The sequence below is a fragment of the Asparagus officinalis genome, chromosome 4 (assembly GCF_001876935.1).
Source record: "Asparagus officinalis chromosome 4, Aspof.V1, whole genome shotgun sequence".
Lineage (NCBI taxonomy): Eukaryota > Viridiplantae > Streptophyta > Magnoliopsida > Asparagales > Asparagaceae > Asparagus > Asparagus officinalis.
In genome coordinates, this window is record NC_033797.1 from 41,922,985 (window position 1) to 41,936,880 (window position 13,896).

At 37.3% G+C, this 13,896-nt stretch overlaps 3 protein-coding genes across 3 annotated transcripts in view; 1 reads left to right on the forward strand and 2 right to left on the reverse strand.

Moving 5' to 3' along the window:
- LOC109837289 (exocyst complex component EXO70B1) overlaps window positions 1–1,718 on the forward strand; it is a 7,528-nt gene extending 5,810 nt beyond the window's left edge. Inside the window, 1 exon segment of the mRNA XM_020405469.1 lies at window positions 1,199–1,718. The gene's annotated coding sequence lies outside the window, so the exon portion shown is untranslated.
- On the reverse strand, window positions 3,939–4,361 carry LOC109838567. The gene has a single exon (XM_020407005.1). The coding sequence runs from the start codon at window positions 4,359–4,361 to the stop codon at window positions 3,939–3,941; it is 423 nt and encodes a 140-aa protein (XP_020262594.1).
- On the reverse strand, window positions 8,984–10,349 carry LOC109835920 (zinc finger MYM-type protein 1-like). Its single transcript, XM_020403889.1, has one exon. The coding sequence runs from the start codon at window positions 10,321–10,323 to the stop codon at window positions 9,433–9,435; it is 891 nt and encodes a 296-aa protein (XP_020259478.1). The 5' UTR covers window positions 10,324–10,349; the 3' UTR covers window positions 8,984–9,432.

A 13,896-nucleotide genomic window follows, 5' to 3' on the forward strand; every position in this document is an offset into this window, starting at 1 on the left:
GCGCGTTTAACTTATAGTTTTCTTCAGATCAGCGGGCATTGTATCCCAACTTATCACCTTACATCTATAATTTAATTCTGTTTATGTATGATATCATACATTGCTGTACTGTTTGTTATGAAGAAGTTTAAGTCTTAAGGTTTTTGTATGAACTCACTCTGTTGTTATGGCTTTAAAGTAAATAAATACTACAATTAAGTTGTCGATGCTCACATCACTTTCAACCTTATCTTTTTTATTCAAAGGAGTCTTACAAGATGAATTGCATAAGCTGGAATCTTAACAGTAGTCTGACTTCTGATTAATGCAATAATCATTCACAGTTAAGATTTGTACAATACTGACTGTTTTAAACATGAAATAGACAAGTAAGCTTGTGATCATGAGAGCAATTTGAATCCTTTGATTGTTTCATCTGGAGAAGAGTACTTGTTCATTGAAATACGAAGACATTAGCTTATTACATCATGGGCATAGAATAGCAGCTAAGCATCCAATTAAGCGAGTATGTTTTGTTACTTTTGTGACACATGTTTCCTTCATGTATGGGTTCTTCAATAGTGTCTTCAATCCTTATGTCAGATCTATGACAGTTCCTATGTCATCTCTCTCTATGATTTTTTTTGAACACACAAGTTTTAGAATTTGCTTAGATATGAAGCAGTTTAAGGGCTTAAGTGGCATGAGTTATGTCAACCATCTAAAAAAACTATATGATGATATTGTATGCTGGCAAATGAATTTTTCTGGTAAAAGAGGTTGCCTATAATTGATGTACATCTGCATATACGGTTGAAAGCACATATGACTCGAATCTGATTTTTTTCCCGTGCCGATAGTAGATTGAATTTAAGACTTGTTGGTAACGAATGTTTCTTACAAAGAGCACTTTTACAGTCTCCAAACTCTGGTTTTTCTCTCAAATGAGGGCTTTTATCCAAGTTTGAAGAGAAATCTCAAGAATAGGGATCTATTACATTTACGCGCGAAAGTTGTTGACTCATAAATAGCATTTTGTAATGATCTTTATGATGCCATTTAGCAGCGAAATATCTGCTACTATTTGCTGTAGTCAGTTTATCGAATGATCATCTAAGGAGGATGTGATTGGTTTTTCCAGAGTGGAACATAGGACTCGGCTTTTTCTTATTTCCGTTTGCGTTCTTTCTTGTATGCTCATGTAAAGGAGTGTTTGCAGACAGGAAATGCTCATGGCTGATGCGCCTCAAATGTTGCCAAGATTGGCACATGAACTGCTGCTGCATTTAAGTTGTGGATGTTATGTGTGGTGTAGATTTGCGTTGTTGCTTCCATCCGTAGTCTGATATGAAGTACCATGGTTCAGATACGCAAGTACTGTTATGTTTTCGCGAAAGAAACAAGAAACTTAGGTAATAGTTTTAATGTTTTCAAGTATCATGTAGAAACAACAGGCAGATGTTCTGACTTGTGTTTTATTTGCCCGTTGAAGTTATAGTCAGGAGCTCCGAATGCAGATTCGATTGATTGTTTCCCATATTAATTGATGAATGTGCCAACCAGAGTCAGTTTGGGACCTGAAGCTGTGTTTTTTGTCAAACAAGATCGCAGATTTCAAATTTTAATGCAAGGAACCGAGCTCTATTGTATCATCAGAACATGATTTTTAAGATCTGTTAGATTTTCTTGTGTAGTCTTAATCATTTTATTGGATCTTCGTAAATGTCGTCTTCTCGCTATTTCTTGTATTAATGTTTAAGATACAATGATGTTAAATTGCAAATAAAATTTAATTTACACCAAATATGACAGTTTAGCAATCATAATGCTTAAATTTCTCTTAGAATCAAAGTGGAAGACCACCCAAATTAATGTAACAACTTTCCGAAGAATTAAACACAACATTTCGATACATGGCCCTTATTTTAGGGGTAAAAGCTGGAGAAATGGTAGTTCTGTTTCATCATAGGTTAAACTTTTCAATCATAAAAGCTTTCAAGGTACTCTCTGTGCTAGCAAGGTTGGCCAAATAAGCATTGAAGAAGTCCTTGTGAGGGAAAGACTTGTAAAGCGGAGGATTCTGCTGCCCGTCGACTAGGGCTTCCGCTGGAGCTATGACAGAGTCATCGGTGGGCATAACGAACGTTCCGATTGTCATTCTAAAAACATTCTTGTTCGTCACAGCTCGATGCTCAACACTTTTAAGCAGTCCATTAGTTGTGATCTATTTCAATCAAACTTTATCAAACTCCATTGTACTACCGCAAATGAGAACTTCGGTTTAAAATAGGATTTTGATAGGTTTAACGGTACATTTAACCCAAAAAAAAGTTTAAAATGTTTTACAATCAGCATGTAACCATCGCATGAGAATTTTCAAGGAAAACTCGCACTTTTGCATAATCGGGGTTAACGAGGGAAACTTTTTGAAACTTCAGGATATTCAAGTCAAACCAAATACAAGTAGGGATACATATGTGCAAAGTTGGTGAAACTACAGGGTATTTAAGTGCAACTAAGCCGATCGGATAACGTTCTGATGTCGACGAGCCCTGACAATAACAAGTATTTCACGAGCTTGAATCCACAAGCTCTAAGTTTCTCAAAGTTGAGAACGAAAACAAAGAGAAAATTCTCTTAATTGAATAATTGAAGAGTTAATTACTTGATTTACAAAAGGAACTATTATTTATAGCCAACTAAACCTATCCTAACTCTAATAAAAAAGAAAGTCTGAATCTAAAAGGAAATAACCAAAAAGAAACTCTTTCCTAATCTAAAAGGAAATAACCAAAAATAACTCTTTCCTAATCTAAAAGGAAATAACCAAAAAAGAACTCTTTCCTAATCTGATGTCCGAGTCGACACGGGTGTTTTTCTTTTTGTCTCGTCCAATGCTTGATCTCCTGTATCAGTCCCTCCTTCTTCAGAAGAATTCATCTCTGAGTTCGCATCACTCGAATACAACTTGATTGAAAGATGATAATCAGAAATATTCGCCACGTTAAATGTCGCCGACATAGCCATTCCTTGCGGGAGATCCACTACATATGCATTATCATTGATCTTCTTGAGAATCTTGAACGGTCCATATCTTTTCGGCTTAAGCTTGTTGTATGTTCCAGCCGGCATCCGTTCCTTCCGCAAGTAAACCATCACCATGTCTCCTTCATTGAACACCTTGAGTCACCTCTTCTTGTTCAAGCAATTTGTCATGGGAGCAACTATAGAACTGAAATTACGAATGAAACGCCGATAAAAAGATGCTAGCCCATGAAAGCTTCTTACTTCCGTAACACTTGTTGGAGTCAGCCAATCCTTGATTGCAAAAAGATGCTAGCCCATGAAAGCTTCTTACTTCCGTAACACTTGTTGGAGTCAGCCAATCCTTGATTGCCTTAACTTTATCCTCATCGACTTGGATCCTCTTCCGTAACACTTGTTGGAGTCAGCCAATCCTTGATTGCCTTAACTTTATCCTCATCGACTTGGATCCCCTACGAGCTTACCACGAATCCCAAGAACACAAGTTGAGTCATCAAGAACACACACCTCTAAAGGTTGATGTAAAGCTCATTCTCCTTTAGCACTTGGAAGACCTCTCGGAGATGCAACATATGTTCCTGCTCATCCTGACATTTGTAGAGGCCCTCACTACTCTTGAATGCAGTCTTCCACTCATCGCCGGGTCGGATTCGGATCTGATGATATCCACTCCTCAAGTCGACTTTCAAAAAGATGCTCGCGCCTCCCAACTGATCTAACATGTCGTCTAGTCGAGGGATTGTGAATCTGTAGCGAATTGTAATCTTGTTAATGGTCCTACTATCCACACACATCCGCCAACTGTCATCCTTCTTTGGTGTCAACAGTGTTGGAACTGCGCATTGACTCATTCTCTCTCAGATGTGGCCTTTCTTATTAAGGTCCTCAATGGCATCCTGTAAAATCTTCTTTTCCTACGGGTTCATGCGATAATTTAGGAGATTAGGAAGTACTGAACCCGGGATGAAATCAATGTGGTGTTGAATATCCCTCATGGGAGGTAGACCCTCTGGCAGCTCTTCAGGAATTAACACTTCGAACTCCTTAAGCAGTGACTTCATCTTCCCTGGGACCTCAATGAGTGTCTTCACTTCTTCCTTCACTACTAAGGCAAACCTCTGCTTTAACTCCTTTGACTCGGCTAGAAATTCACATTTGTTGTAAAGAGATATTTGTTTGGACTTTTGATCTTTGGGGTGCTTTGGAGAGGGTGGAATAGGTGGTAGGATGATCATTTTATTCATCCACACAAAAGAGTACATGTTCTTCTTACCGCCATGCTTAGCGTCAACATCATACTGCCACGGCCGTCCCAACAATAGATGGCACGCGTCCATATCCACAACATCACAAACAACAGAATCACTATAAGTCTTGCCTAGTGATAGTGGTACGCGGTATACTTAGGTCACATTCACGGAGGGACCCTTCTTGATCCATCCTATGGTATAAGGCACATGTTTTATTTCAGTCGGCAGTTTTAAGTGATCCACCAAAGCCTTTGACACAATATTCTCACAGCTTTCATTATTAATGATGAGGGTGCACACCTTGTTGTTGACTGAACATCTAGAAAAAAAAATTTGGTGTCGTTGTGATGAATCTAGTGTCTTCTGAGCGCACAGAAGTTGTTGAACAACACGACATATTATCGCCTTCAATCTATGCAACCTCTTCCTCATACTCTTCTTCGGATGCCTGTGTCTATCCTCGGCTTCTTCATAATTCGCTAGATTGACCTTTCGCTGTTGCGGGCACTCGTTGGACTTATGTCCTGGTTGGAGACATCGGAAACACTTCCCTACAGTCGGTTTGGCATACGGATTTGCTTGAGTCATTGGGGGCTTTGGTTGAGTTGTCGACCGGTCGGCCGACCATAGAGGAACATGCCGATCAGTCGTCCTTTGCTCGGCCGACTCACCTCACTCCTTCTCGACCGAACCTCCCTGTTCGGCTTGTCTGAAAGGTAACACATTGGAGGCTAATCTTTCCGCCTTGAGAGCCATGTTATGGGCTTTGTCCACAGAGTACACATTGTGGATGACCACATTCTCTTGAATTGAATACTTCAAACCTCCGATATATTTGGCCGCGAGTTGCTCCTCACTCATAGACAAATCGCAACGAGAAGTAAGACAGAATAACTCTTCGGTATAGGCACTTACTGATCTGATTCCTTGACGGTATTGCTTGAACTGGTTGTAAAGGATCTGTTGGTAGTCGGGTGATAGGAACCTAGCCTGGAGTAATTGCTTCATGCGTCGCTAAACCCGAACTGGTTACTTACATTGCCATCACCTAGCGTTTTGAGTCTGAACCCACCATGTCACGGTTCCTCCTTTGAGACAATATGCCACAAATTTCACTTGATTTGCTTTGGGTACATTAGCCATCTCAAAGAACTTCTCCACTTTATATATTCAATCCAAGAAAGCCTCTATGTCCAGATTTCCTCCAAAGGTGAGAAGTTCCTGTAAGACCCTAGAGGGGGGGTGATTAGGGTCTTATGCTAATCTAATCCGATTTTATGTCAATTAAAACTTATTATGCTAATCTAATCCGATTTTATGTCAATTAAAACTTATTAACAAGTTATCCTAGCAAGTATGAAATACAACAATGTATATGAGCTAGGATAAGTAATATGAACAACAAGATATATCCTAACAAAGAGATATAGGCAATGTATGTGCAAGAATATATAAACTCAAGGGTAAATAATCTAAACTAGATAGTGGGCAATATAATCAACAAGCACTATACAAAGGCGATATAAGATATGAACATAAAAGTAAGTGCGCCAATGCAATCACAAACAAACAATATGATTACGGAGTTCGGTCCCCACGACCTACGTCTCTGCTCCTCACCTCGAGGAGATATCCACTATCACAACCGGGTTTTCTACGTTCACCCGAACAACGTTTACACCTCACAATACAATCACTATGTAATCACACCTCACACACTAAGTGTTGGTCCTAGCCCGTGTCCTCCTCCTCAAGTGCTCGGTTACAACCTCTCCCTAGGCACGTCAACCGACGCCACTCCTCTTGGATTCGACCCCGTCTCTCACCACACCTCTTGTGAAATTTGCTCCACAGACTAAACTCTTGTAAATGCTTAAAAGCTTTTTAAACAAACACTAAAAACAAACTTAAACCCTTGATTAAAACTTTCTTAAACTTGTTTTTAAAACTCTCTTGGATCGTTAAAGGAAAACAGCAATGGAGTATTTATACCCACACAAAAACTCAGTCAAAAACCCCAAGCCAAAAGACAGAAACAGCCCCAGCAACGGTAATAAAACTTGCCGTTGGAAGCTGAAAACACTGTTGTCGGTCGACCGGAAATTTCACCGGTCGACCGATGGAGCTATCGTCGGTCGACCGAAAATTTCATCGGTCGACCGACAGACTCTCTGTCGCCCAGTGAACACATGAATTCAGGATGAAATCTGATACACTCAAAACATGTTTTTAAAGTTATTTTTGAGACTTTTAAAAATGTGTTAAAAATAACAAATGAAGTCCAAAAATTATGAAACTTTGGGAAAAGTATATAAACATGTAAATGAACGTGTTACAAAAAGAATTTTCTAAATTGCATTTCCCATTTGTGAAAAATCATTATTTTGCAAAATAGTTCAAAACACGAAAATGTAAACATGTGAAATTTGATATTTTGGTTAAACCATGTTTTGAAACTTTGCACAATGATTATATAGACTTAATATGTATATGATTATTGTTAAGTCCAAAAAATAATGAATACCATATTTTCACAAGATTGCATATTCTATGCAATATTTTCAAAACACTAAATATGATTTCATTAAATATAAGCTTGTTAAAGATGAAATCATATATAGGCATATTAACATGAAACAAAGTAGTATTTTCCAATTCTATTTATTTGTTTCATATATAAACTCAAAAACTATTACACCAAAAACATATATGTATATATATAACTATATATATGCATAGAAACCAAAACTTATGTATATATATATAACTATATATATATATACGAAGAAACCAATAAAATGTGTGTGTATAGATATTGAGCTTAACGTATTAAACACACATAATATAAAATCTAAAACTACATTACCCAAGCAATCTTGATCTTCAATAAGCTTGACTTGGTACACTTGCGGATGAAGCTTGAACTTGATCTTTAACTTGAATTGAATAGGCTTCAACCCGACATTCCGCCAACCTCCTTTGGATATCATCGTTGAAGCTCTATTCCATCCATCCTCCAACTACGTTGTTTGTCTATAATAAATAAGAAGAACCAAATACTAGACAAACAACATTAGTGGTAAATTATTTGTTAAACATCATCAAAACAAGAAGGCCAACAGTTCCACCTTCATCCGGTACTCTTGGTCGTGGTGATGTCTGCCCTGTCGATGATAGTTACGATGAGGCTTGAAGCCTCTGCCTCGACCTTTTCCATAAGGTCGCCCTCCTTCTTCTTCGCTCGAGAAGTTTTCGTACCATGGTCCCTCAAATTGGGCACCATAGTCTGCTCCTTCGTCACTGGATTCATCATGTGGAGGGGGTTGGTTGGGATGTCGTCTATGATGTGGAGGGGGTTGATATGGAGGAGTTTGATACAAAAGTGTTTGATATGGAGGAGGTTGATGCGGAGGGGGCTGATATGGAGGGGTTTGGTTTGGACGTGGTTGATATGGAGGGGGATGAACTGGAGGGTGTTGGGGATTCTACGGGGGTGGATGTCAGAGTAGCCTAACTTTGGGTTCGCTTAGGTGAAGACCGTTGGCGAAATTATTTCCATTGTTGAGGTGAATGGTAAATCCTTCAATGGCTTGTTGAAGGTTCTAAATAGACCCCTCTAACGTACCAAATCTTCCATTCATAGAATCCATTCTCGTAGAAAGATCCTGTAGAGAAAGTTCTCGCCGTCACCTGCCATTGTCGAGGATGTTGAAGCCGAAGCTTTGATACCACTTGACGCAGACGTAGAAACGGGGAGGCCGATCGGATATCATTCTGATGCCGACGAGCCCTGATAACAACAGGTATTTCATGAGCTTGAATACACAAACTCTAAGTTTCTCAAAGTTGAGAACGAAAACAAAGAGAAAATTCTCTTAATTGAATAATTAAAGAGTTAATTACTTGATTTACAAAAAGAACTATTATTTATAGCCAACTAAACCTATCCTAAGTCCAGGGCCGGATCTGAGATTTTAGGGGCCCTGTGCGAAAAGTAAACACAGGGCCTTTCTCTATATACAAAATATCAATAAATTCCAATTTGAATCCCAATGTTGAACCACATGACAGGTTTGAGACTAATTCATAGTAGGCCAGTCAAAATATCAAATGCTCAACGTGCAATGTATATCAATCTATCAAAAAAAATAAACGTGCAATGTATAACAAAAGATAGTCTCGAGTACCCAGTGGAGACATTGCCAATAACTTTAAATTAATAGAACAAACTGTACCAATAAAAAATATTCAAGGATCAAAGGGGTCGCATGTACCAGGAACTTTCTTGTAAGGAGTTCGAAATTTACCAAGGACTTCCATTATGATCCTACACTAGCAGCAACAACCAAAACTTTAATTAGAATAAAATAAGGTTCAAGTTCTTCTCCTGTTTTGTTGGAGGACTACTATTCACCAACTTCTACGAAAATGACTACCTTACATATGAGTAATGCAAGCGATTCTGAGACTCTGCATCTTCAGGATCTGAACCACCCAAATCCTGCAAAAATGAAGTCATACAAGTAGGAGTAAGCTCAATTGTTAAAGCATATGCTCAAGTAATATGCATTTTTACCTGTCAAAAAAAAGTAATCGCGACTATGTGCTTCGCAGATGCAACTGTAACAGGTATAGTCAATAATATTCTATAAGCAATACATGCATTTGGAAAACAATTTTGTATTTTTAAAAAATTCAGTATATCAATAGCCATCTTTGTTTCTTTTGGTAAAATATATCGTAAGATTTTTAGTTCTCCATATAAATCTTTCCCATCAAGATCAGAAAATGTTTTATATTTTAGAACAATTTCAAGATTATCACAACATGCTTTCAAATTATTATCATCTAATGAGTTTAACTTTTCTGAACCAAACAAAAATCCAAAAATATCTTCATATGCTTTATATTGCTCAAACCTTTTCTTTAGTGAACCAATAGCTTGATCTACAATACACAAAAAATAATTGATTCTAAAAGATTCTTCAGCTGATTGTGTTGTCTCCTCATTAACATTCTCATCAAATTGTCTTTTTCTACGGATTTGACGTTTTACTTAAAATACAGAATCAATTTCCATTTCAATAGCAATTTCTTTAGCAATTGTCATAGCTTGTGTGAACCCAACTTCTCTATACTCCTCAAAAAACCTAATCAATCATTTTACTTGATCTATAGCAATATCAATAAGCATGTCTTTAGATTGTAAATATTTGCTAATTAAGTTAACAGCAAACAATATATCATACCAAATAATCATACTTAATAAAAATTCAAAATTTCCAATTCCATGTGTTGCTAAAGAATCAGCTTCACTCTTTATTTTGGAGTCATTATCAGTTTCTGCTAACTGAAGTAGTGCTTCTCTTATTTCAAGCGTTTGGAATCTAATTGCTTTAACGCTTTCAATATGGCTTTCCCAACGTGTAGTCGACAATGGTTTCACAGTTAAACCTTTTACATTATTTATCAAAATTTGCCATCGCTTTGTTGAGTGAGAAAATAATGTATAAATGCGTTGTATCACTCCAAAAAAGTCTTTTGCTTTACCACAACAATTTGCCATGTCACAAAGTGTTAAATTAAGACTATGACAACCACAAGGCGTGTATAATGCTCTAGGATTTATTTCAAGTACTTTTTTTTGTACACCTTGGTGTCTCCCTTTCATATTAGACCCATTATCATACCCTTGACCTCGTACATTATCAATATCAAGATTAAGAGTTTTTAGCACATTTTGTAATTCTTCAAAAAGCCCTTGTCCAGATGTATCATTTACTTTTAAAAATTCTATAAAAAATTCTTCTATTTTTATCGGGCTTGTAGAAATATCGACACATCGTAATATTAAAGTCATTTGTTCTTGGTGACTTACATCCGGAGTACAATCAAGTATTACTGAAAAATATTTAGCTTCTTTAATTTTTTGAACTATTGCACATTTGATTTTAGAAGCTAACATACTTATCAATTCATTTTGAATGCTATGACCAAGATAATGATAATGAATTTCACCATGGTCAATACGTCGAACATGTTCTTGCATTACCGGATCCTATTTCTGCAATCATTTCAATTAGGCCTAAAAAATTTCCATTATGATTTTGATAAATTCTCTCATTTGTGCCTCGAAATGCCAAGTTATGTTTAGCAAGATATTTAACAACAGAAATTATTCTTTGTAATACTTTCTTCCAATGTTCCCTCTCTTTATTAATTTGCTCTTGAATATTTTTATCAATTGTTTTATTATTCTTTAATCTTATGCGTAAATCAAGCCAAGTACTCATGTTAATGATGTGCTCATTAGTTGTTTCATGTTCTTTAAGCCTAGCACTAAGATGCATCCAATCATTAAATCCTTCATTTATTAAAAAACTTTTCTTAAAACCATTTTTAAACAGTTTACAACAAAAACAAAATACTTTATCGATATCCTTTGAATAAACTAACCATTCCCTATCACATTTCTCTCTATTTGATAAATGTCTAGTGTAAAATGCCGAAGAAAAACATCTTCCTAATTTATCTTTAGGACCTTTTTCAACTAATAGATCTCTTATACCAAATTATCCCAAGTTCTTGGATCATAAATATTCAAATTCATGAGCATGGACTGATTAGGTTGTTCATTGCCTAAAATATTTTCATTCTCATTTTCATTATCATTTTCATTATGATTCTCATTTTCATTATCATTTTCATTATGATTCTCATTTTCATTCTGATTCTCATTTTCATTATCATTTTCATTATGATTCACATTTTCATTCTGATTCTCATTTTCATTATCATTTTCATTCTGATTTTCATTTTCATTATGATTCACATTTTCATTCTGATTCTCATTTTCATTATCATTTTCATTATGATTCTCACTTTCATTCTGATTCTCATTTTCATTATCATTTTCATTATGATTAAAATTTTCATTCGCATACTCATTCAGACCCAAATCATTAATATTATCATTTTCAATTGAATTTTCAACTAAATCTTGTGTTTCTTTAACAATAAATTTATCAAGCGCTCCACTTTGAGTTTGGACAAATTGTTCAATTTTTCTTTTTTTCATGCGTTTATCATATCCAGAAGGATATTTTCTTGGAGGCATTTCTATATCTATAATAAAGTATTACTGATTACAATCAAATTGAAAGTAGTCAAAGATTTGGAAGTTGGAACAATACAACCTGATGAAGTCCGGCGAACTTGACAGCGGCCAGCGGGGGCAGCGACGGCAAGCTCGGACTCGGAGCACCGATTCAGAGCTCAACGGGGGCGGCCGGCGGCGATTCCTAAAGGCCAAAGTGGCAAAGTCTGTAGAATATCGGGGCGGGCGGTCAGTAGTGAAGAAGTCGGAGTCTCGCCGTCTTGGAGATTCCCGAAGTCTGCAGAGTCTGAGCGGCCAGCGGGGGCGCCGGGGCGGCGGTGGCCGGTGGCGGTGGCCGGTGGGGGATTGGATTTGGAGAACTGGGTGTTGGCAGCTAGGGTTTGAGAGTTGAGAATTTGAGTGAGAAATGAGAATAGGTGAAGAATTGGGAGCTGATGTGTTTTTGAAAGAAGATTTTTGAATAGAGGGTTGAGATTAAGCTGGGTATAAAATGGACGGTCCACATTTTTTCTTCATATATATAAATATACATATATAAAAAAAATTTGGGGGCCCCCAAAAATTGGGGGCCCTGTGCGGGCGCTCACCTGGAGCAGCCCCAAAGCCGGCCCTGCCTAACTCTAATAAAAAAGAAAGTCTGAATCTAAAAGGTAATAACAAAAAAGGAACTATTTCCTAATCTAAAAGAAAATAACCAAAAAGAACTCTCTCCTAATCTAAAAGAAAATAACCAAAAAGAACTCTCTCCTAATCTAAAAGGAAATAACCAAAAAGGAACTCTTTCCTAATCTAATGTCCGAGTCGACACGGGTGCTTTTCTTCTTGTCTCGTCCAATGTTTGATCTTCTGTATCACGGGTGGACGTTAACCCATTCACCAGAATGTAGGACCTGAAGCCCGCTGACATCCCCTTGAAGAAGGAGAGTTATAAGGCTCTGATTACAGTGAGGCACAACAGCCAATGTCAGGCTTGGGTCTGGACATGGTGGATAGTGGTTGACATTTATCCTTTTTGGCACCCTTGTTAATATCATTTTTGCCGAAGTAATCTTCACCCAGGCCTAGTCCCTCTGATATTAGCTTTAGGATCCTGATGGCCAATCCCTCCAGCTCTGCTTGAAACTCGACAGTCACGTCCCTGACATTGTAATTGTTAGAATATAAAAATATAAACCCACAATTTTCACCTTAACTTCAGAGTTTGTGTGCAGTGGCAAGGACTCTAAGATGGTACCAAAGTAATCTAGGTTCAAATCAAAATGACAATGAATGCAAAAAAGATTTTCTAAGAACCGACATTACTACGTGAGTTCAAGTTTCGACCTGTAAAAAAGATACTCAATCGGTAATGAGATATATCAGAACATAAAAATATAACTCCCAACTGTCATTATAATCTGGGAGTTTTAGATGTAGCGACACTTATTGTATACAAATTAAGAACCATGAAAAGTGAGATGAGACTTTGTTGAATTAAGTATCGAAGGAGAGAAAAATGAAAATCCTACCTGAAAGAGGCCAAACTCTTTGCCGGCGCTAAGGATTTTGTCAGCAATCTCCCGCGAGAAACATTTTTATATACCAACATATATAAAAACAATATAGAAACCTACCAAGACCAAAAACATTTATTTAGGCCTCGATGAATGTATTGAGCGAGTAGACCATTCTATATATAGTAAGATGCAATCTGTCCGTCGGTCACTACAAAACGCACGCTAGCGAGTAATTATTTCATGCCATGCTAGCAAATACTTGCGTAACAATTTGAAACCAATATTTTACAAATTGTCTGAAAGCTGTATAGGTATACTTTTTTATTTTTCTTTTCTGCCCCTCCGTCATCTTTGTTATTACTTTTGTTTTCAGAGTTAACTAACTTTAAAATGCTAAGGATACTTTTAGGAAGTAGTGTTCCAAATTATGACCACTACTGTTCATGCTTCCTTTGTCTTCGTGTTTCCTCAGTTTGCTGCTAAGGGGCTGTTTGTTTCACTCAATTTATAGATAAGGATTGGTATTTGGATCTGACACTAGAAAAAACGTAATATTTGGATTCTTTATCAATCCTAATCTTGAGTTTGGCTCAGAAAAATTTTATGGATTCCAAAATCTATAAAGGTGGAACAGTAGCGATGTTTTATGGAAACCCAAATCAGAAATTCACGAGAGGAATTGCTCAAAAAAGCTAACAACGGTCCTTTCGCTTCGTTTTCGAATTCCATATCTTCACGAGCACGAGCACGAGCCCGATCTGGAATCGGCAACTCCCCCAATTCTTCTCTCGCCTCTCCCCAAGCTTCTTCGCGCCTCCTCTCCCGCTGTTCTTCGATTCATGATGTTGGTGGGTTCGGTTGGTGGATTTGGCTTCGCCACCTCTTCTCAATCTTCTTCGCCCAAGATATTGGCTTCGGCTTCTCCCGCGACCCTTTATCCCGCCTCATCTCTTCAATTTCTTTTTCGAAGACGAGGCTCGACGCTTTGTTGGCTTTGGTGGGTTATGTG

What these genes read in the sequence shown, in the direction of transcription:
- LOC109835920 (XM_020403889.1), bottom strand. Translation starts at nt 10,323, where the DNA reads ATGCAAGAACATGTTCGACGTATTGACCATGGTGAAATTCATTATCAT.
- LOC109838567 (XM_020407005.1), bottom strand. Translation starts at nt 4,361, where the DNA reads ATGGACGCGTGCCATCTATTGTTGGGACGGCCGTGGCAGTATGATGTT.